At 36.3% G+C, this 21,302-nt stretch overlaps 1 protein-coding gene across 2 annotated transcripts in view; it reads left to right on the top strand.

Annotated features, from left to right (window-relative positions):
• LOC149793410 (uncharacterized) overlaps positions 1-21,302 on the top strand; it is a 74,177-nt gene that overhangs the window by 20,861 nt on the left and 32,014 nt on the right. The window contains exons 1-4 of one of the 2 annotated variants that reach the window (XM_089967396.1): positions 11,183-11,312; positions 16,538-16,653; positions 17,898-18,004; positions 19,637-19,807. In XM_089967396.1, coding sequence (XP_089823522.1) covers positions 16,567-16,653; positions 17,898-18,004; positions 19,637-19,807 — 365 coding nt within the window. In that variant the 5' untranslated portion in view covers positions 11,183-11,312; positions 16,538-16,566. Of the gene's footprint in view, positions 1-11,182; positions 11,313-16,537; positions 16,654-17,897; positions 18,005-19,636; positions 19,808-21,302 lie in introns of those variants that run through there. The other variant, XM_089967397.1, reaches the window with a different exon arrangement.

The raw sequence follows: 21,302 nt of genomic DNA, 5'->3' as shown, positions 1-21,302 counted from the left end.
CTGCTCTTGGAATATACAAATGTACACTCTCAAGTCTGGCAACAAAAAAACAAAATATCAATTTACACACATGGAGGTCCGTAAATCTGTAATCAAAGTAGTTATTGTTTTTTTGCATGCATGCATGCATGCATGTATGTATGTATGTATGTATGTATGTATGTATGTATGTTGTTGTTGTGGGGTTTAACGACATTTTTCAGCACATGATAGGCTATGGTGGCGCTATACAGTTTCGCATTTTGCATAGGGTTAGGATTTTAAAGAAAAAGAATTTCCCCGGCTTTCATCACTGGTTATACTGGCTATTTAAAAAAGATCTTGTATATCTTAGGTATAATGCAAAGAACCTTTAATTCCCTTTATTTTGGTGTATGATTGATGGGTGTACTATGGGTTATAGAGTATACAGCTTGGACTTACTTCAAATGTGCACCTTTCAAAAAAGTGCTAGCTCTTCTTGGTCATGTTCACTTCCTAAACTTCAGAGGTAAATTGTATAAAAAAGAGCCGATAACTTTTTTTTACATTTTACATATTTGGTAATTCATTCATTGCACTTTCAGAAGCTGGTATTGTCTAGTATGACAAAATTTATTTTCCCTATTTTAATAGCTGCTATGTATAGTGTACTTTAGACTAATTCAGACTGATTTTTTAACACAAGGGAGCAGTCATTTTAGATAGCAGCGTGCTTAAATCATGTAAAATTTCCAAAAGTACAATATCCAAAAGAAATATCATCCACGTCACATTAATGTAGCATAGAGGTATGCAAACATTCTCTCCACTGTGCATGTTTTAAATACGAACTACTTCACCTTACATACGTCACTCTCTCAAAAGTACATATTATCTGGTGAGCGCCACCTATGCATGGCGGCCAGTATTAATGGTGGAGGAAGAACGTGGGAAAAACCACTGACCCACGAGAAGCTACTGGTAAGCTTTCTTACATACCCACATTGGCCAAATCCTAGACTCGAACCCACGCAGACAGAGGTGAGATGGCAGTGATCCGTAACGGAGAGCGCTTTAGACCACTTGGCCACTGTATGTATGTGTGTGTTTGTGTGTGTGTGATTTGGATTTTTAATGAAGCTTTAAAAAAATTCCAATCATATTGTTATGACGCATTGTGGCAGTTTATAGTGATGTTTAACACTGCATCACATTATCCTGACATCAGGCCGAGTCCTAAGACTTACCTCGTAATGCTGCTTGCTAAGCGATGCAGCTGCTAGGACCAGTTTTATAAGTCTTTAGTATGACTTTCTAACCCTCATGCGAGATGGAAGCTCTAACCACTTAGACCACTGGAACGGTCGCCTTTATATGAAGATTGATGGTGGGCTCCGATATTGCAGGCCTCTGCTCCTGGAGAAATTTTTTTTTTATTTACCCACCAAGTCCACTGTTTACCTTGCTATGTGTTTACACACCAGGTCCACTGTTCATCTTGATTTGTGTTTACCCACCAAGTCCACTGTTTACCTTGACGTGTGTTTACCCACCAAGTCCACTGTTTACCTTGCTATGTGTTTACACACCAGGTCCACTGTTCATCTTGATCTGTGTTTACCCACCAAGTCAACTGTTTACCTTGCTATGTGTTTACACACCAGGTCCACTGTTCATCTTGATTTGTGTTTACCCACCAAGTCCACTGTTTACCTTGCTATGTGTTTACACACCAGGTCCACTGTTCATCTTGATCTGTGTTTACCCACCAAGTCCACTGTTTACCTTGCTATGTGTTTACACACCAGGTCCACTGTTCATCTTGATCTGTGTTTACCCACCAAGTCCACTGTTTACCTTGCTATGTGTTTACACACCAGGTCCTGTTCATCTTGATTTGTGTTTACCCACCAAGTCCACTGTTTACCTTGACGTGTGTTTACCCACCAAGTCCACTGTTTACCTTGCTATGTGTTTACACACCAGGTCCACTGTTCATCTTGATCTGTGTTTACCCACCAAGTCAACTGTTTACCTTGCTATGTGTTTACACACCAGGTCCACTGTTCATCTTGATTTGTGTTTACCCACCAAGTCCACTGTTTACCTTGCTGTGTGTTTACACACCAGTTCCACTGTTCATCTTGATCTGTGTTTACACACCAGTTCCACTGTTCATCTTGATTTGTGTTTACCCACCAAGTCCACTGTTTACCTTAATGTATGTCCAGTCTTAATTTGTTTTATATTGGTATCAACTGTGTGTATCCCCTTATTTTTGTTTGCATTGGGGTTCAGTCTACCCTGTCTTCTCTAAATATTATGTCTGAATGTGCACATGCACTTAACAGCTTTTACACTAAGACTGATGGCATACCCCGAACTTACATATTGCTCATTCTGCTTTCACACAAAAGAGTCATTATTTCTCCTCTTCTTTGTATGTATTCCCCTTGCACGGTATCTTAACTCACATAGGATCCTAAGTGATCAATTTTGCTATAAAAAGGTGATGAATTGGTGGTCGAATGGTATTTCATCGGGGTTGACCATTTTTTCCTTGTTATAATATGCACTGTGCCTCGATCGTTTATGTTTACCATTTTCTTCAGATATACGTTAACCTGGGTTTTATGTGTTTACCCAACTACAATACGTTGTTCATGTTGGGGTTTCATGCGTGCCCTATCTTACTTTGTTTACAATGAAGACGACTATGTGTGCCACATATTTTTCTTGACGGTGCACCCCGTGTTATTTGGTTTACATAATGGCAGACGAATGGGTGCTCCCGTTTAACATGTTTAGATCACGACTGATGGTAAGCCACCACCTATACATTGCAGTCGTCAACTACTTCTGCATTTAACTCAAACCATTATTCCTCCCATGTATATGTATACCCTTTATAATGTAAATTAATACCCATACGTAACTAATAAATCCCACAATAAACAGATCATGTAATGGAGGTCTAAACACGTTTCATTGGGGTTTGCCATATTCTACATTGTTATGCAGTGCATTTGAATAAGACATATATTCTCCATTTTCCTCATATACTTTTACATCGGGTCAGATATGTGTTCACCCAATACATTGTTTACAAAGGGGTTAATTATATTTGTATCCCCACTTGGTTTGTTTACAATGGGGTTGAATGTGTATCCCCACTTGTTTTGTTTACAATGGGGTTGTATGTGTATCCCCACTTGTTTTGTTTACAGTGGGGTTGTATATGTATCCCCACTTGTGTTTGTTTACAGTGGGGTTGTATGTGTATCCCCACTTGTTTTGTTTACAATGGGGTTGTATGTGTATCCCCACTTGTTTTGTTTACAGTGGGGTTGTATATGTATCCCCAATTGTTTTGTTTACAATGGGGGGGTTGTATGTGTATCCCCACTTGCTTTGTTTACAATGGGGTTGAATGTGTATCCCCACTTGTTTTGTTTACAGTGGGGTTGTATGTGTATCCCCACTTGTTTTGTTTACAATGGGGTTGTATATGTATCCCTACTTGTTTTGTTTACAGTGGGGTTGTATGTGTATCCCCACTTGTTTTGTTTACAGTGGGGTTGTATGTGTATCCCCACTTGTTTTGTTTACAATGGGGTTGTATATGTATCCCTACTTGTTTTGTTTACAGTGGGGTTGTATGTGTATCCCCACTTGTTTTGTTTACAATGGGGTTGTATATGTATCCCTACTTGTTTTGTTTACAGTGGGGTTGTATGTGTATCCCCACTTGTTTTTGTTAACACTGGGGTTGTATGTGTATCCCCACTTGTTTTGTTTACAATGGGGTTGTATATGTATCCCTACTTGTTTTGTTTACAGTGGGGTTGTATGTGTATCCCCACTTGTTTTTGTTAACACTGGAGCCGTATATGTATTCCCGCTTATTTTTTTTTACAATGCAATTGTATGTGTATCCCCACTTCTTTTTGTTAACACTGGAGCCGTATATGTATTCCAGCTTGTTTTTTGTTTTTTTTAGAATGGGGTTGTTAGTGTATCCCCACTTATTTTTGTTTACAATGAGGCTGTGATCTCTCCGGTGGTCTAGTGGTTAGAGCATCTACCCCGGATGTGGCAGGTCGTGGATTTAAACCTTGGCCGAATCATACCAAAGACTTCCAAAAGTGATATTAACAGCTGCCTCGCTAGGCACTCAGCATTAAGCGGTTAGTGTTAGGTCAGCCTGGTGTCAGAATAATGTGACTGGGTGGAACATCATGCTACATGTCTGCGGCATGATGCCCCAGTGCTAGACATCACTTTAAACTGTCATACTGCAAACATTGTAACAATATGACTGGAAACATATTAAAGCTACGTTAAAAAATGTAAATCACACACACTTGCATACAATGGGGTTGTATGTGTATCCCCACTTGTTTTGATTACAATCGGGTTGTATGTGTATCCTCGCTTGTGTTCGTTTACAATGGGGTTGTATGTGTATCCCTGCTTGTGTCTGTTTACAATGGGGTTGTATGTGTATCCCCAGTTGTTTTGTTTACAATGGAGTTGTATGTGTATCCCCACTTGTTTTGTTTACATTGGGGTTGTATGTGTATCCCCACTTGTTTTGTTTTCAATGGAGTTGTATGTGTATCCCCACTTGTTTTGTTTACATTGGGGTTGTATGTGTATCCCCACTTGTTTTGCTTACACTGGGGTTGTATGTGTATCCCCACTTGTTTTGTTTACAATGGAGTTGTATGTGTATCCCCACTTGTTTTGTTTACATTGGGGTTGTATGTGTATCCCCACTTGTTTTGCTTACACTGGGGTTGTATGTGTATCCCCACTTTTGTTTTGTTTACAATGGAGTTGTATGTGTATCCCCACTTGTTTTGTTTTCAATGGAGTTGTATGTGTATCCCCACTTGTTTTGTTTACATTGGGGTTGTATGTGTATCCCCACTTGTTTTGCTTACACTGGGGTTGTATGTGTATCCCCACTTGTTTTGTTTACAATGGAGTTGTATGTGTATCCCCACTTGTTTTGTTTACATTGGGGTTGTATGTGTATCCCCACTTGTTTTGTTTACATTGGGGTTGTATGTGTATCCCCACTTGTTTTGCTTACACTGGGGTTGTATGTGTATCCCCACTTTTGTTTTGTTTACAATGGAGTTGTATGTGTATCCCCACTTGTTTTGTTTTCAATGGAGTTGTATGTGTATCCCCACTTGTTTTGTTTACATTGGGGTTGTATGTGTATCCCCACTTGTTTTGCTTACACTGGGGTTGTATGTGTATCCCCACTTGTTTTGTTTACAATGGAGTTGTATGTGTATCCCCACTTGTTTTGTTTACATTGGGGTTGTATGTGTATCCCCACTTGTTTTGCTTACACTGGGGTTGTATGTGTATCCCCAGTTGTTTTGTTTACAATGGAGTTGTATGTGTATCCCCACTTGTTTTGTTTACAATGGAGTTGTATGTGTATCCCCAGTTGTTTTGTTTACAATGGAGTTGTATGTGTATCCCCAGTTGTTTTGTTTACAATGGAGTTGTATGTGTATCCCCACTTGTTTTGTTTACATTGGGGTTGTATGTGTATCCCCACTTGTTTTGTTTACATTGGGGTTGTATGTGTATCCCCACTTGTTTTGTTTACAATGGAGTTGTATGTGTATCCCCACTTGTTTTGTTTTCAATGGAGTTGTATGTGTATCCCCACTTGTTTTGTTTACATTGGGGTTGTATGTGTATCCCCACTTGTTTTGCTTACACTGGGGTTGAATGTGTATCCCCACTTGTTTTGTTTACAATGGAGTTGTATGTGTATCCCCACTTGTTTTGTTTACAATGGAGTTGTATGTGTATCCCCACTTGTTTTGTTTACATTGGGGTTGTATGTGTATCCCCACTTGTTTTGCTTACACTGGGGTTGTATGTGTATCCCCAGTTGTTTTGTTTACAATGGAGTTGTATGTGTATCCCCACTTGTTTTGTTTTCAATGGAGTTGTATGTGTATCCCCACTTGTTTTGTTTACATTGGGGTTGTATGTGTATCCCCACTTGTTTTGCTTACACTGGGGTTGAATGTGTATCCCCACTTGTTTTGTTTACAATGGAGTTGTATGTGTATCCCCACTTGTTTTGTTTACAATGGAGTTGTATGTGTATCCCCACTTGTTTTGTTTACATTGGGGTTGTATGTGTATCCCCACTTGTTTTGCTTACACTGGGGTTGTATGTGTATCCCCACTTGTTTTGTTTACAATGGAGTTGTATGTGTATCCCCACTTGTTTTGTTTTCAATGGAGTTGTATGTGTATCCCCACTTGTTTTGTTTTCAATGGAGTTGTATGTGTATCCCCACTTGTTTTGTTTACATTGGGGTTGTATGTGTATCCCCACTTGTTTTGCTTACACTGGGGTTGAATGTGTATCCCCACTTGTTTTGTTTACAATGGAGTTGTATGTGTATCCCCACTTGTTTTGTTTACAATGGAGTTGTATGTGTATCCCCACTTGTTTTGTTTACATTGGGGTTGTATGTGTATCCCCACTTGTTTTGCTTACACTGGGGTTGTATGTGTATCCCCAGTTGTTTTGTTTACAATGGAGTTGTATGTGTATCCCCACTTGTTTTGTTTACAATGGAGTTGTATGTGTATCCCCAGTTGTTTTGTTTACAATGGAGTTGTATGTGTATCCCCAGTTGTTTTGTTTACATTGGGGTTGTATGTGTATCCCCACTTGTTTTGTTTACATTGGGGTTGTATGTGTATCCCCACTTGTTTTGTTTACATTGGGGTTGTATGTGTATCCCCACTTGTTTTGCTTACACTGGGGTTGTATGTGTATCCCCACTTTTGTTTTGTTTACAATGGAGTTGTATGTGTATCCCCACTTGTTTTGTTTTCAATGGAGTTGTATGTGTATCCCCACTTGTTTTGTTTACATTGGGGTTGTATGTGTATCCCCACTTGTTTTGCTTACACTGGGGTTGAATGTGTATCCCCACTTGTTTTGTTTACAATGGAGTTGTATGTGTATCCCCAGTTGTTTTGTTTACACTGGGGTTGTATGTGTATCCCCACTTGTTTTGTTTACATTGGGGTTGTATGTGTATCCCCACTTGTTTTGCTTACACTGGGGTTGTATGTGTATCCCCACTTGTTTTGTTTACAATGGAGTTGTATGTGTATCCCCAGTTGTTTTGTTTACAATGGGGTTGTATGTGTATCCCCACTTGTTTTGCTTACACTGGGGTTGAATGTTTATCCCCACTTGTGTTTGTTTACAATGGGGCTGTATATGTATCCCCACTTGTTTTGTTTACATTGGGGTTGTATGTTTCTCCCCGCTTGTTTTTGTTTACAATAGTGTTGATGATGTGCTCCCTCAAGTTGCTTTACGTTGTGGCTGAGTTTTGCTTCCACTTAACATCTTGTACATCAGAACTGATGTACATCATTTACACTGGAGTTGACTCTGGGACCCCGCATATTTTTCTTGCACTTGGGTTGACTGTGTGCCCCCATTTACTCAGTGAAGTTAACTTTGTTATCCTACCTCCATTGTTTACCACTGGGTGTGTACATCCACCAAAATTGTTAAATTGGGATTGACTTTCTGCCCAGTTCAACATCCTTTTCATTGGAGTTAATAGTGTGCTTGCACTTACAATTTTGGATCGAATGTATGCCTCATCATACATTGTTTACATCTGTGTTGAGTATCTGCTCCCACTCATTTTGTTAATATTGGGGTCTGAAGTATTCTTGTGGGGTCATCTTTCACGATAATAGCAGATGATAAAAATAGTAGCCTGCTAATAACAGACATGCCTACCCCAGAATATGTTTTTTTGGGACGCCACCACCAAAAATGAGGGGCAGAGCATGAAAATGAGGAACATACATATGTTAGCGTGAATAAACATAATAAAACATCTCTTAAAACATCATTAAATGATAGTAATGCATATTTATCATAAATATGTATGTATAAAACCCAGTATCCACCTATTTACAATATATATAAATATATAAAATTCAAGTCCAGGACTACTCTATTCATCCTAAGAGACCTGTAGTAAGCACTTTTTAGGTCCTGCAGCTCATTTTCAGTGTAGATCCTGTCTGTAGCTGACCCTGGTCTACATTTTGAAATTAAAAGTGCCTCTACAGTCTCTGCACTCAATTTACTCATGAACTATGTTTTTTTTCTCACAAGGGAGAAAACGTGCGCACAGTGTGCAGTTGAATGAGGTACTGTCATTAATGAAAGCATTATTATTGGCAATATTTTGTTCCAGCTTCCTTCAACTGGCTGATAGCAGCCCAGGTTTCATCGATTCTATTTCTCAGCCATGGCTGAATATATGTGGACTGATATTGTGCCATTTCCAACTTTAAATCTGCTGCAGTCACTTCCTCAGGTAATAATACTGAAAATCTTCCAAATATCGGAAGCAGTGTTGCCAATCTAACTCTTTGGAGAAACCTTGACCATTCACCAAAAAAAACCTAGATGCGTCACACGTTTAATTGGGTATACCATGCACGTATACATAATAAATTGTTTTAAATCCTGTAGACTGTTGTGTAATAATACATAGTGCATGATATTATTAGGCCTACAAAATGCGTTAATAAGACTAATATAATAGCAAATTTTAGCACTTAGCAGCACAATACACATTTGCCAGCAGCCACCTCCACTTGAACCGCTTGTCCACTTCTCTGACTAAAATAAAAATGGCCACTGCCAGACTGCCACGCAGCCCACACGCCAAAGTGCCAAACCAGTTGGTTGCCATGGCTTAGAAGTAAAAGAAGTCCAAAATAGTAAAAAGCCGACGTAATCATAGTCCAAGCACTTAAAATGTAGGTGAATAATATTATATAATTTGAAGCTGCGCAAAATTTATCATTTGTACAGTTCAAAACTACTAAATCAAAACGATGAAGCTATCTTACAGTTGTTAAAAAATTAAATCATGATTTCAATAAAAAAAAATAGATTATAACATAAAAAACCTAGACACCTAGATTGTGCCAAATAAACCTAGATCTAGGTGGAAAAACCTAGGAGTGGCAACACTGATCGAAAGCAGACGACGTAGTATTTTCCTTTTATGAACATACATGAGTAGTCATCCATAGACCCCTTGGCTAAAAATGGACTTGTCCAGGAACTGGAAATGACTGGCGAGGTTGGTCGTCATTTATATATGTACTGTAAACTTCCGTTCGGAATAAAACGATTCGCAGACGATAAGGTGTTAGCCCCAACCCCACCCTGGTCAGACCCTGGGATGTTCGGGGCCCAATGCAGCAAGTGATGATGCCGGGGCCCCAAGCAAAAGCAACAAAATGCTTTGCCTAAAAGCGCGGGGTCTTAGGGCCGGACCTGCCCCTCCCCCCATAATCAGATTTGAAATTATAAATCAATAAACGAACTGACTACATTCTATTCATCTTTTATCACATTGTGCTTTTCGTTTTTTTTTTTTAAATCGGTTGGGGTGCGTAGTAAAAGTCACCAGGTAATTAGGCATTTAACACCATTTCAGTTATGGGTGCTATTTTTTGGAATTTGATTCTACATACCTTTAAGTGGCAAGTGTACATTTCATATAGTTTCTTATATGCCTACATTCCTTTAGAATATCATTACTTAGATGCTCCGAGAAGTGCATACGGCAAAATCAATGTTAAGGTGGTATGTGAGAAAGCTTGCCAGTAGCTTCTCGTGGGTCAGTGGTTCTTCTCGGGGTTTTCCCGGGTTCTTCCTCCACCATTCATACCGGTCGCCATGTATAGCCTATCGTGTGCTGAAATATGGCATTAAAACCCACTACAACAACATACATTTTTGGACGCAATGAACATAAATGTGTGATCATGTACAATCCGGATTGAATGTCGAGCTACACACATTGATAAACAAATTCGTACTAAGCTCTATTGTGACGATTCCACTCAAAGTGCCCTTTTTTTGCCCAGTTTCGTACATGGCCACTGTGGTGAAAGGCCATAAAGATCGATAATTTTCATCTGGAAGTTTACTGATGAGAGTTAAGGTGTACATTATTCAATAATCAGGACTGAGCAGACGTTGGTTAAAGAAAATTAGTGTTAACATTTAAAAGAACATTTTATAATAAATTTAAATGAGTAATGTGCATTTATGACCCATGTGACTTGTACTATTCAGTTCAAACAAAGTGGGGGGTATATTCAGATTCCTACACAGATGCTCTGAACACACACACATGCGCGCGCACACACATATAATGACCGTAAAATGAGATTGTACACATTGGACGACCTAGCGATGCCAAGCACATCCGATTTGGGTAGTCCGAGTTCGTTAAGGTCTCACTGGACAGTTTATCTGGTGAATTTTCATCCGACAACGACTTATTGCAGAAAAATAAAAATAATTTTACACTGAAGACACAAATAAAAACAAACTAGTGATGTTTTTTTAGAAAGCATGCATGTGAGATTGTGACTGCGGCAATCAGGTTAATTCCTTATATAACTGGTGGCTTTTATACTGAGCTAACAATGCCACAAATCCCCCTTTTGTACATTCGTTTTTGACAGCAAAGAGCTATTTCGAATATTTTCCTGTGCCATGGCAATTAAAAGAATCAGTGTGTGCCTTATGCATGAATAAAGTTCACTAGTACTATACCTAATTAGCATACCTTTTCATCACCCATCAACCGTCTCTATTTTTAGATATTTACCTTTGTCGCAGACATACGTAAATACGTAAGCCAAATCGGCTGTTCATTTGCAGCCCAAGATACGCATTTCATCTCCAGTGACTGGCAGTCACCAAACAAGCCAACCCATTTTCAAACCTAACTCAAATTAAATCTAAACCACATTAAAGATTTAGCTTCTGTGTGAATTTATAAATGCTAGGCGTATGATAATTAGGTTCGTGACTTCTACCTTAAAATTGAGGTTTAAAAAAAAAAAGAGAAACTATCCAGTGAGATCTAATTGCGGAAATCGTCAGTGGACCGCTTGAGCTAAAATGTTGAGCTGTTCCGGAACATTTTAGCCTCTCATTTAGAGTGAGCACGAATATAAGTCATGGCCTTGAGATAAAGAAGATTAATTTAAAAACTAAAATTATTAACAAGAATTGAATTATTTTCACGAATATGTAACCATAATATCATTATATTTAGTAAGACATAGCTAGGGTCTTATGTCAATAATAGTGGCATGTGCGAATCGAGCGCGTCGCGAAAGTAAACAAATAGGGATATATGAATAAGATGTGACAGTTCAGTGATGTGTAGACAGTAATACCTCTATTTCTAAACAAATTTTAATGTATATAGGTGGAATAGGAGGTTAGTTTCCGTTTGAATCGAAAGAAAGACAGTAATCGAGTTCATTTGTATGATGTCGAGAGCACAGGGATTTGTTAGAAAAGAAAATTAGGAGAGTCCGTCCATGAATCAAGAGATGGGGTTCTAACCCCAATCCGTCGATTCATGGACGGATACTCCTCATTTTCTTTGTAACGAACCCCTGTGGTAGAGAGGATGGGTGGAAAGTCTCTACTGAGATCCACTGGCTTATTTTTTATTAGCTCTTGTTTGAACATAAATTGATACTCAATGCATTATGCTACGCTTCATACTAATCAATACATTATGTCACATTACATACTAATAATCAATACGTATGTAATACTACATACTGATAATCTATTTTGTCACACTACATACTGATACTACATTATGCGACACTTCATACTGATGATACATTATGTCACCCTACTTACTAATAATACATTATGCTATACTTCATCACAGGGGCTCGTATCGTTGCTTACAATTGACCTGTCATACATGTAATATATAATAACTATTTAACATTTGTTTTGCATGGGTTCGAGTCTTGGATTCAGCCAACATGGGTACATGAGAAAGCTTGCCAGTAGCTTCTTGTGGGTTGTTAGTTTTTTCGATTTTTTCCCCCCAGGGTTCTTCCTCCACCATTAATACTGGCCACGATGTACAGCCTATCATGTGCTGAAAAATGGTGTTAAACCCAACAACAACAACAACAACATACTAATAATACATTATCACTACATATTGATAATCAATATATTATGTCACACTACATACAAATAATGAATACCTTATGTCACACTTGATACTGGTAATCAATACCTTATGTTACAATACATACTGGTAATTCAAACATACACAACTAAAAAATGGACTCCTGCTATCTTTTCAAAAAAATTCATATGAAGCATTGAAATGCATGCACCAGCCACTATTTGTAATATTGATCTTGGGTCACTTTTTGCATATTGTTTGCCTCAAGGTGAATTTCCATATTTCATACATGTGGTTCTGAAGAAGTGTTGTGTGAACATTCAGCTATAAGAATACATGGACCTTTTCTGTGTTTCAGGTACACATACTTATAAAGCCTTTCTATGCATTTTTATCAAGTGCCCCCCCAACATGTTTGCATGAAATACTATATTCTTGATTCATACACATGTTGAAATTACAGTGTTTATGTTGCTCATACATTTTAATGTTTTTTGCATAATGTGTGTGTGCAGAATTAAAAAAATGAACTCGTCTTTAGTATATCTTTCGTACAAAATTGACAGGTAGCATTCAAATACTGTCCACCATTTTTAGTATTGGTCTTTGGTCACTTTTGTAAAATCTTGATGGTACCTTATTTCATGCTGAAATTTGCATATATCTTACATATGGTTATATAGAAATGTTTTTTGAACATTTAGTTTCGAGAAAAAATTCAGTTTTTCTTTGTTTCACTCTGAAGCCCTTTTTTTCCCCCAGCCCCCACCCTCAACAATTTTGCATGAAATACCATGATGATGAATCATACACAAGTTGAAATTATATGCTACTCAGAAAACCAATGGTGTATATTCATTACAGTGTTCTTGTACATAAATGCATTGATCAGAAATCACAATTTAGTAAACCACAATTGGCATTTTTTGAATATAGTTTTTATAAGATAGAAATTCCACTAATTTTTTATTAACGTAAATCTGCATTTCTACAGTGTAAACTATAGATGATGCAACATGAAATGTTGGGTATTCCAAATTTGAGATATTTTCTTTATAATTCTGACCAGTTATTTTAGCAATATTATATAGTTCATGATGTAGTATTAAAATCTGAGATGACTGAGAGAGAATTGACCCTGTGTTCTCAAGAAATATTTATGAATTTTTGTTTTTATTTTTTGTAAATGGAGAAATGATATAGATTGATTTTCTGTTCTTTATAATGACATGATTTATTCAGATTGATATTCACAAGAAATGAGATAAATTGGGCTTTCTTTTCTTCAAAATAGTTTAAATTTGACCTGTTTTGCCTATATTAGACATAACAATTGTAATTAATATGCCAATGTTGGTAGATAAAAATCGTACCTAGAGGAGATGATCTGACAGTTATAATATCTCAGTGATAACTACATATATGTCATATGACTATCACTAGTATCAGTATCACTCAAGTCCGACCTAACCTCGACTATACCTCACACAGAAAGTTATTCCCAAATTTTGCAATATATTTAATATTATGATTGACATCATGTTTGCATAATCTGATTCCTTGGTATAAATGTCCATTTCTTTATAAAATAAAGTTTTTATGTGTTTTTAACTTGGTTTATGTCGTTTTGTTGCCTTTTTTTATACATTTTTTACCTACCCTTTGCTGGGAAGAGTTACTGTTCTTGCTGGCACAAGTGACCTTTATAAAAGACATAATTTAGGGTTTTTGTACAAATGTTTTCACACAATGTAGCATTATTTTCATATAATGATGACTAAACAATTTTAATAGTATCTGTAGGTCAGTGTGTTATTCATTTATTTTGTTTTGCTGCATTTTCAATAATATTTTTTTTCTGCTGAATATGTTTTACAGAAGCAGCCCAGTGTCATATGCAAAAAATATGGACCATTGTCCTTTCAACCATGAATTCATTCAGATATTATAATGGCAGGCTTTTGCATGTGAAAACTGAGAAAGTACCAAGGGTATTGAGGTTTCCATTTTGGGGAAATCTTAATATTGATCACCAGTGCCCACTAGCATCATCCCTTGTTACCACATTATGCTACATGACATACTAACTGCTCTGGTGGCCTGTGGTTAAAGTGTCCACCTTGGATGTTGCAGGTCATGGGCTTGAACTCTGGTTGAGTCATACCAAAGACTTATAAAAATGGTATTAACAGCTGCCTCGTTTGGTGCTCATTAAGAGGTTAGTGTTAGGACTAGTCGGCCTGGTGTCAGGATGATGTGATTGCGTGCAACATAATGTCACATGTCTGCTGCATGATGCCCGATTGCTAGACATCACTTTAAACTGCCACACTGCAGACAATATTACTCAGATCGCTAAAGTTATGTTCAAAATTCAAAACAAACTACATGCTGATAATCAATAAATTATGTCACTACATACTGATAATAAATAAATTATGTCACACTACATACTCATAATACATTATGTCTCACTACATATTGATAATAAATTATGTCACTACTTACTGATAATCAATACATATGTCATACTTTGTCGCAGAATAGAAACCAAGTGGGTTTTTGAACTAAATGAATAAGACAAACACGTTGTGAGAAAGATGGAAATTTATTAAATGAATTAATAAAGAAAAATATATGATGTAAAAATACAATGATTCTCTCATGCTCTCAACATACGATTGACTCAAATCACTCTACACAACATTCACACATTGAAAATAAACCAAAATATTAAATCAATATGAAGTACAGATCCAAGAAACCTCTTGGACTGCACATACGCTTCAAACAGTATTTTACACTATGAAAGAGATTCACATAATCTCGAATATGAACTCTATCTTAATAGATTCAAAATAATCTTATGAACACAACTAAGATTCAAAATAATCTTATGAACACAACTAAGATTCAAAATAATCTTATGAACACAACTAAGATTCAAAATAAACTTATGAACACAACGAAGATTCAAAATAATTTTATGAACATACAAGTGCAATTGGAACAACAATTGATCCAAACATATGCTTCTATACCCCTTGTACAGTCGCACGATTCCTTGGGTTGGCCCACACTCTTATTGGCCGCTCGCACCCTTTATGGATCCACCACGTGTACAGTTATACGTATACACACGTACAGACAGCATACAGCCCCCTTTTTAATTTGCTACGTCTACGTCCGTGGCAAAGACATACATACATACATACGTATCGACAGCACGCAGCCTTAAATACTCTGGAAACTCCAGACAGCTCTAAACAACTTTAGACAGCTTCAGACAGCTCTAGACATATTCACAGTCACAATCACAGTGACAGACACAATCACAGCAACAGTCACAATCAGAGTTACAGACGCAATCAGAATCATGGCCACAATCAGTATAATCAATACATTGTCACACTGCATACTGATAATACATTATGTCACACTACATCAGTATAATCAATACATTGTCACACTGCATACTGATAATCAATACATTATGTTGCACTACATACTGATAATCAATACATCATATCACACTGCATACTGATAATACATTATGTCACACTACATCAGTATAATCAATACATTGTCACACTACATACTGATAATACATTATGTCACACTACATCAGTATAATCAATACATTGTCACACTGCATACTGATAATACATTATGTCACTCTACATCAGTATAATCAATACATTGTCACACTGCATACTGATAATCAATACATTATGTTGCACTACATACTGATAAACAATACATCATATCACACTACATACTGATAATACATTATGTCACACTACATCAGTATAATCAATACATTGTCACTGCATACTGATAATACATTATGTCACTCTACATCAGTATAATCAATACATTGTCACACTGCATACTGATAATCAATACATTATGTTGCACTACATACTGATAATCAATACATCATATCACACTACATACTGATAATACATTATGTCACACTACATCAGTATAATCAATACATTGTCACACTACATACTGATAATACATTATGTCACACTACATCAGTATAATCAATACATTGTCACACTACATACTGATAATACATTATGTCACACTACATCAGTATAATCAATACATTGTCACACTGCATACTGATAATACATTATGTCACACTACATCAGTATAATCAATACATTGTCACACTGCGTACTGATAATCAATACATTATGTTGCACTACATACTGATAATCAATACATCATATCACACTACATACTGATAATACATTATTTCACTTTACATTCCGATAATCAGTGCATTTTGTCACACTACATACTGGTAATCACATTATGTCACACTACATACTGGTAATCAATATATTATGTCACACTACATACTGATAATCAATACATTATGTCACACTACAAACTTATAATCAATACATTATGTCACATTAGATACTGATAATAAAGTCATTATGCTTTACATCATCGGGATAATTATATTTCATGTTATTGTGTTTCAGAATATTAGAAAGCTTGCAATATTGTTGAGATGAAGTACAAGACAGTACTTGAGGGAGAGCAGGCTGTGGTATACAACCTTCACGGGGAAGGCCGTCTGGTAGAGGGACCATGCAGGGTAAGGACTTTTATGGATCAAGAAGAAAAATTTCACAATTTGTAAAGACTTTGGAAGTGTTGTCTCTATTAATATATAATTATCTTCCCTGTTAAGATATATCAGTCACTTTAACACTGTCAAGAATGGTGAAGTTTTATGTTAAAAGGTTAAAAAGTTGCATATCTTCTACATTAGTTGCTACATTCAAGTGAAACTGCTTGATCATACCAATGTAGGTCAGATGTTTATCTTGCGAAATGCTATGAGTTTCTGCCTTGACTCTTTCATATGCAACATGGTGAACAGTGTTAAAGGTTGGTGTTCAAATTTTTGAAGGTCACCTATCTTCAACGTCGTTGTCTGGATTTAACTAAAACTTTAGGATAATGCTACTACAGATCTGAAGATTACACATCAAAATGTAGAGAGTTCTGTCTTGTATGAAATCCTATTTTAAGCAGTAAGCTTTGTTCATCATTGTTAGCAATGTTGAAGTTTTGGCAAATCACATATCTTCTACATTTGTGTCTGAATTCATGAAACTTGTATTATTATAGTAGGTACATTGTATTAATTTTCTACAGTTAATTCTAGGATTTCTTGTCTTACCTGTGTTCAGAAAGCATGTTTCATCACTGGAAATGGTGTTAAAATTTTGTGCTAAAATTTCCTAAAGTCACATATCTTTAGCATCAGTTGTGTATTCATATGAAAATTTTGGATAATGTTGTTATAGGTCTAACATTTACACACCAGTATGCATGGACCTCCTGTATTGCCTGTTTCACAGATTTTAAGATGGCCAGCAATCTTAAAGTCTTGCATGAACATGGTCAGTAATGTTAAAGTGTGTGAACATGGTCAGTAATGTTACAGTTTTGTGTGAACATGGTCAGTAATGTTAAAGTTTTGTGTGAACATGGTCAGTAATGTTAAAGTTTTGTGTGAACATGGTCAGAAATGTTAAAGTCTTGCATGAACATGGTCAGTAATGTTAAAGTTTTGTGTGAATGTTTATGAAAGTCAATACAGGGGTTATACTGACAAGTATGACATAAATATTATTTAGTGCAGAGAATATTTTAATTGCCCAGGGATACACTATGTTAGTTCCATGATAGGATTCAAGCCTGCACCCCTCCAGTCACGAGACCAGCATGTTTGCCACTGTGTCACCATAGTTGCTTAAATTAGTTTAAAGTCAATGTTTTGGAGTGACATTTTGTACAGATGAAATATATTTTAACATTTTCATTTTGCAGATATTTCTGTTTCGAGAGCGGCTGCACATGCTTAAACTTCACACTGCAAACCAGTATGAGTACTTGAAGCTGAAAGACAAAGATGGGTTTGTCACGCACAAAAGAGGGTAAGAGATGGACATAGCTTTGCACTTTTTGTTTAGCTAGATCAGTGTTATTATTTCCCAAGTAGTTGCTAAAGTTTGGCCTAAAAATTACTGCCATGTTTGATTATCATATGTGCCAGAAAAGGGCAGCACAATGAAATTTTCTGTTTCAGATCTGGTTTCTAATCAGCTTTAGACACTACCATTTATGAATTAGTATTTCCTTTCATAATTCCCCTCTTTCTATGAAATTTTTCTCTTTGAAACAAATATAAATTTGAATTGTGTAGTCCTGCTTGTTCCTTTGTTAGGAAATTTAGTGTCTTACATGTTTTATACTGGTACAACTTCACAAACACTTCACACTAGTGCACTTAAGTGATGTCAAGACAATATCGGCGACTCTCATAGGGCAGCCTGATAATATTAAGTTGCCAGATACATTGTTTTTATTGAAAGCATTCTCTGTCTGACAATTTTAACTGTATGAAGTGATATTGGTCATCGATAGCATCAATATAAGTAATATCCCACATTAAATCCATGAGTGTATTTTATAATGCCAAATGTACCTAAATTATGAACAGTGTATGGACCTAGATATGCAAAATTTACATAATGTGGTCATAGATCAGGGTTGTTGCTGTTTGCTTGAAATTATGCATGAAATGAATTGTGTGGTGCCTGATGTGCTGGTACATTGTTGCAATTGTGTGACATTAAAATAAATTGGAGATTTTGCATTTTGTTGCATATGATACATTTGATGATATTCTTTTTCTCAGTTGGGATATAGAGGCAGTAAAATTGACGAAAAATGAAAAATCCTTTCTTTCAGACTTGTACTTCATTTAATTCCTGAAAAAAAAGAATTTATGGTTGAATATAAGCCATTGTGACCAGTTTTTAATCCTTGATGCATGCCCTTTTGACCTAATTAGTTCTTGAAAAAAAAGTTAGGCATCTTTGTTTACTATATGAATTTTATTTAAATTATGAATTTTATTTAATAAATGATTGACAAATTGAAGATCTACAAGTATTCAAAGTGGTCAATACTAAATACTGAAATGACCCCCAAAATATCCATAACTGACAAGAGGTAAAAATGTCCAGAAATAACATATTCTAAAAACTAAAGTCAGCAGAATTTTAAAAGGGTATATAGTACACTGTGACTGATTGATCATAAAATAATAGCACAGTGGGTATTTAAAAATTCCTGAAGTTTGCACAGGTTGACAAATGGTCATAAATCTCTATAGAAGATTTCCAATGATATGTGTACATTTGTTGACTTCTAATTTTCTCTCAAAGTACTCTGATTCTTAAAACTGTATAAGAATTTTTATTTTTCATTATTAAGGAAGACACAGAATGTAATTTTATGTCCAGTCTCTCTCAGATTTCATAGCGTTTTCATACAATAGGCAGAGATCAAAATCACGTTCATGATGTCCTAATGAAATCATCATATCATTTCAAGGTGCGCCATAAGTGTCAATTTTCCAAAAGCTGACTAACTTAATAAGGCTTCACAATAAATACCATCCTTAAAAGACAAGTGACCGATGTTTAGTGTTGTTGATTTTTATTATCTATGCATCTGACCCTGTGATAAATCCACCTCTAAAATGTATCATCTATTTTCAGACCATGTTCTTTGTTCTTCAATCCACTATCACATGAAGAAATCTCGCTCCATAAGGCCACTCAGATTGATGCAAACCACCTGATTGTTGTGTACAAGCGTGTAAAGGATGGAAGTGTTCAGAGAAGAATTGTCCAGGGTCCCAATCTCTTTGTTCCTGAGCCTGAAGAATGGCAAGTATATTTTTGCAGGGTTTGTAAATTACAGCGACTGCCCTAGACTCATAAGATTTTAGTTGATTGTAATGGGTCTGTGTCTCTTGATTGATGATATCTATTATCTCTTAATCACTTTGTAAATTGTCTAACTCATTATCACAGAGTCAACTAGTGAGGTAATCCCCAACATAAAACAGGTAGAGGGATCACCTAGTGTGGTGGGAACTTTATCTGTGTCTGTATTATTGAGACTCACTGAGAGATGAACTTTTTATCATCTGAACCAAGCAAGTTGTTGGTCCCATACAGAATACAGGTAGAGGAACCACCTAGTGTGGTGGGAACTTTATCTGTGTCTGTATTATTGAGACTCACTGAGAGATGAACTTTTTATCATCTGAACCAAGCAAGTTGTTAGTCCCATACAGGAGACAGGTAGAGGGATCACCTAGGCAGTGACACCCGCTTTCATCTTCAGTGGGTATTTGAAGGTCACTTTCAATTTCTGCCATTGAAATTTCTGAAAACTCTCATTAAGAATCGGTCACCTTATTGTTTGTATTTTTTATTTTCAATTATCTCCTCAATTTCTGGCACAATTGAAATCAAATTTTCTTTCCTTTATTGTCCAGCACTTCTGTTTACTTTAAGTTAAAATTTGAATATGGAAAAAGATATGCCATTGGTTTGTGCCATATTAACTCATGCAGGATAAAGGTCAATACTAAAAATAAGACTACACTGTTGTGGTATTCGGTCCCCATACAAGGTTAACTATACCACAATTATGACATTTTATCACAGTGGAAGGGATAATGATTATTTTTGCATTTAGTTTTGTGCCTGCAAGGGTGTCTGATTTGAGTTAGAATTCTTAACACCATGCATGGACGAAAATAGTTCACTGTGTTCCAGATTTTACACTCCATTATGTTCAGTGTTGTGTTTAACATTTCTCATACTCTTCAGGTATCAAGCATCATTAGGAGTTAGTGTACTGTGAAATGCCATCTGCTTGCCAAAACATAAGTCAAACTAGAGTGTTCTCCCCTTTAATGGCATGATTGACACCAAATCCCATCATTCATCAGGTACTACTTCCACTCATGCCTGGTCAACATGCTGTGTTAATAGGCCTTGAAAATAACTTCCATTTTACACAATTTCACAAGTTTGATCAATCCTTGGGTGTTTTCTCATGGGAAAGTATACTCCATCTGTTTTCTTTATTGAGGTTTGCACTGTCCTTATTGTAGATAAAATATTTTGCACTTCAGTTGTCTGTTTCATCATTGGGTAAGCTGACTTGCTCCATTGTAATTATTGCATTTGTTTCAAATGAATGATATTTTATGTTCATTAATTTGAAGTTTTCTTGGCCATTTATTCAATTTCTTGCATCCACTTCATTGTAAATCCAGCATGGTGCTCTACTGATTATATATGTAGATACCATTCTTTTGCTGTCTTTATTTACAGTGGGGCATGTAAACTGTTTAAACAGTCTGAT

This window comes from Sinohyriopsis cumingii, chromosome 8 (assembly GCF_028554795.1).
Source record: "Sinohyriopsis cumingii isolate HCF-2022 chromosome 8, ASM2855479v2, whole genome shotgun sequence".
NCBI classification, from domain to species: Eukaryota; Metazoa; Mollusca; class Bivalvia; order Unionida; family Unionidae; genus Sinohyriopsis; species Sinohyriopsis cumingii.
Note: the sequence above shows the minus strand (reverse complement) of the source record. Positions and strands in the feature narration are given on the sequence as shown.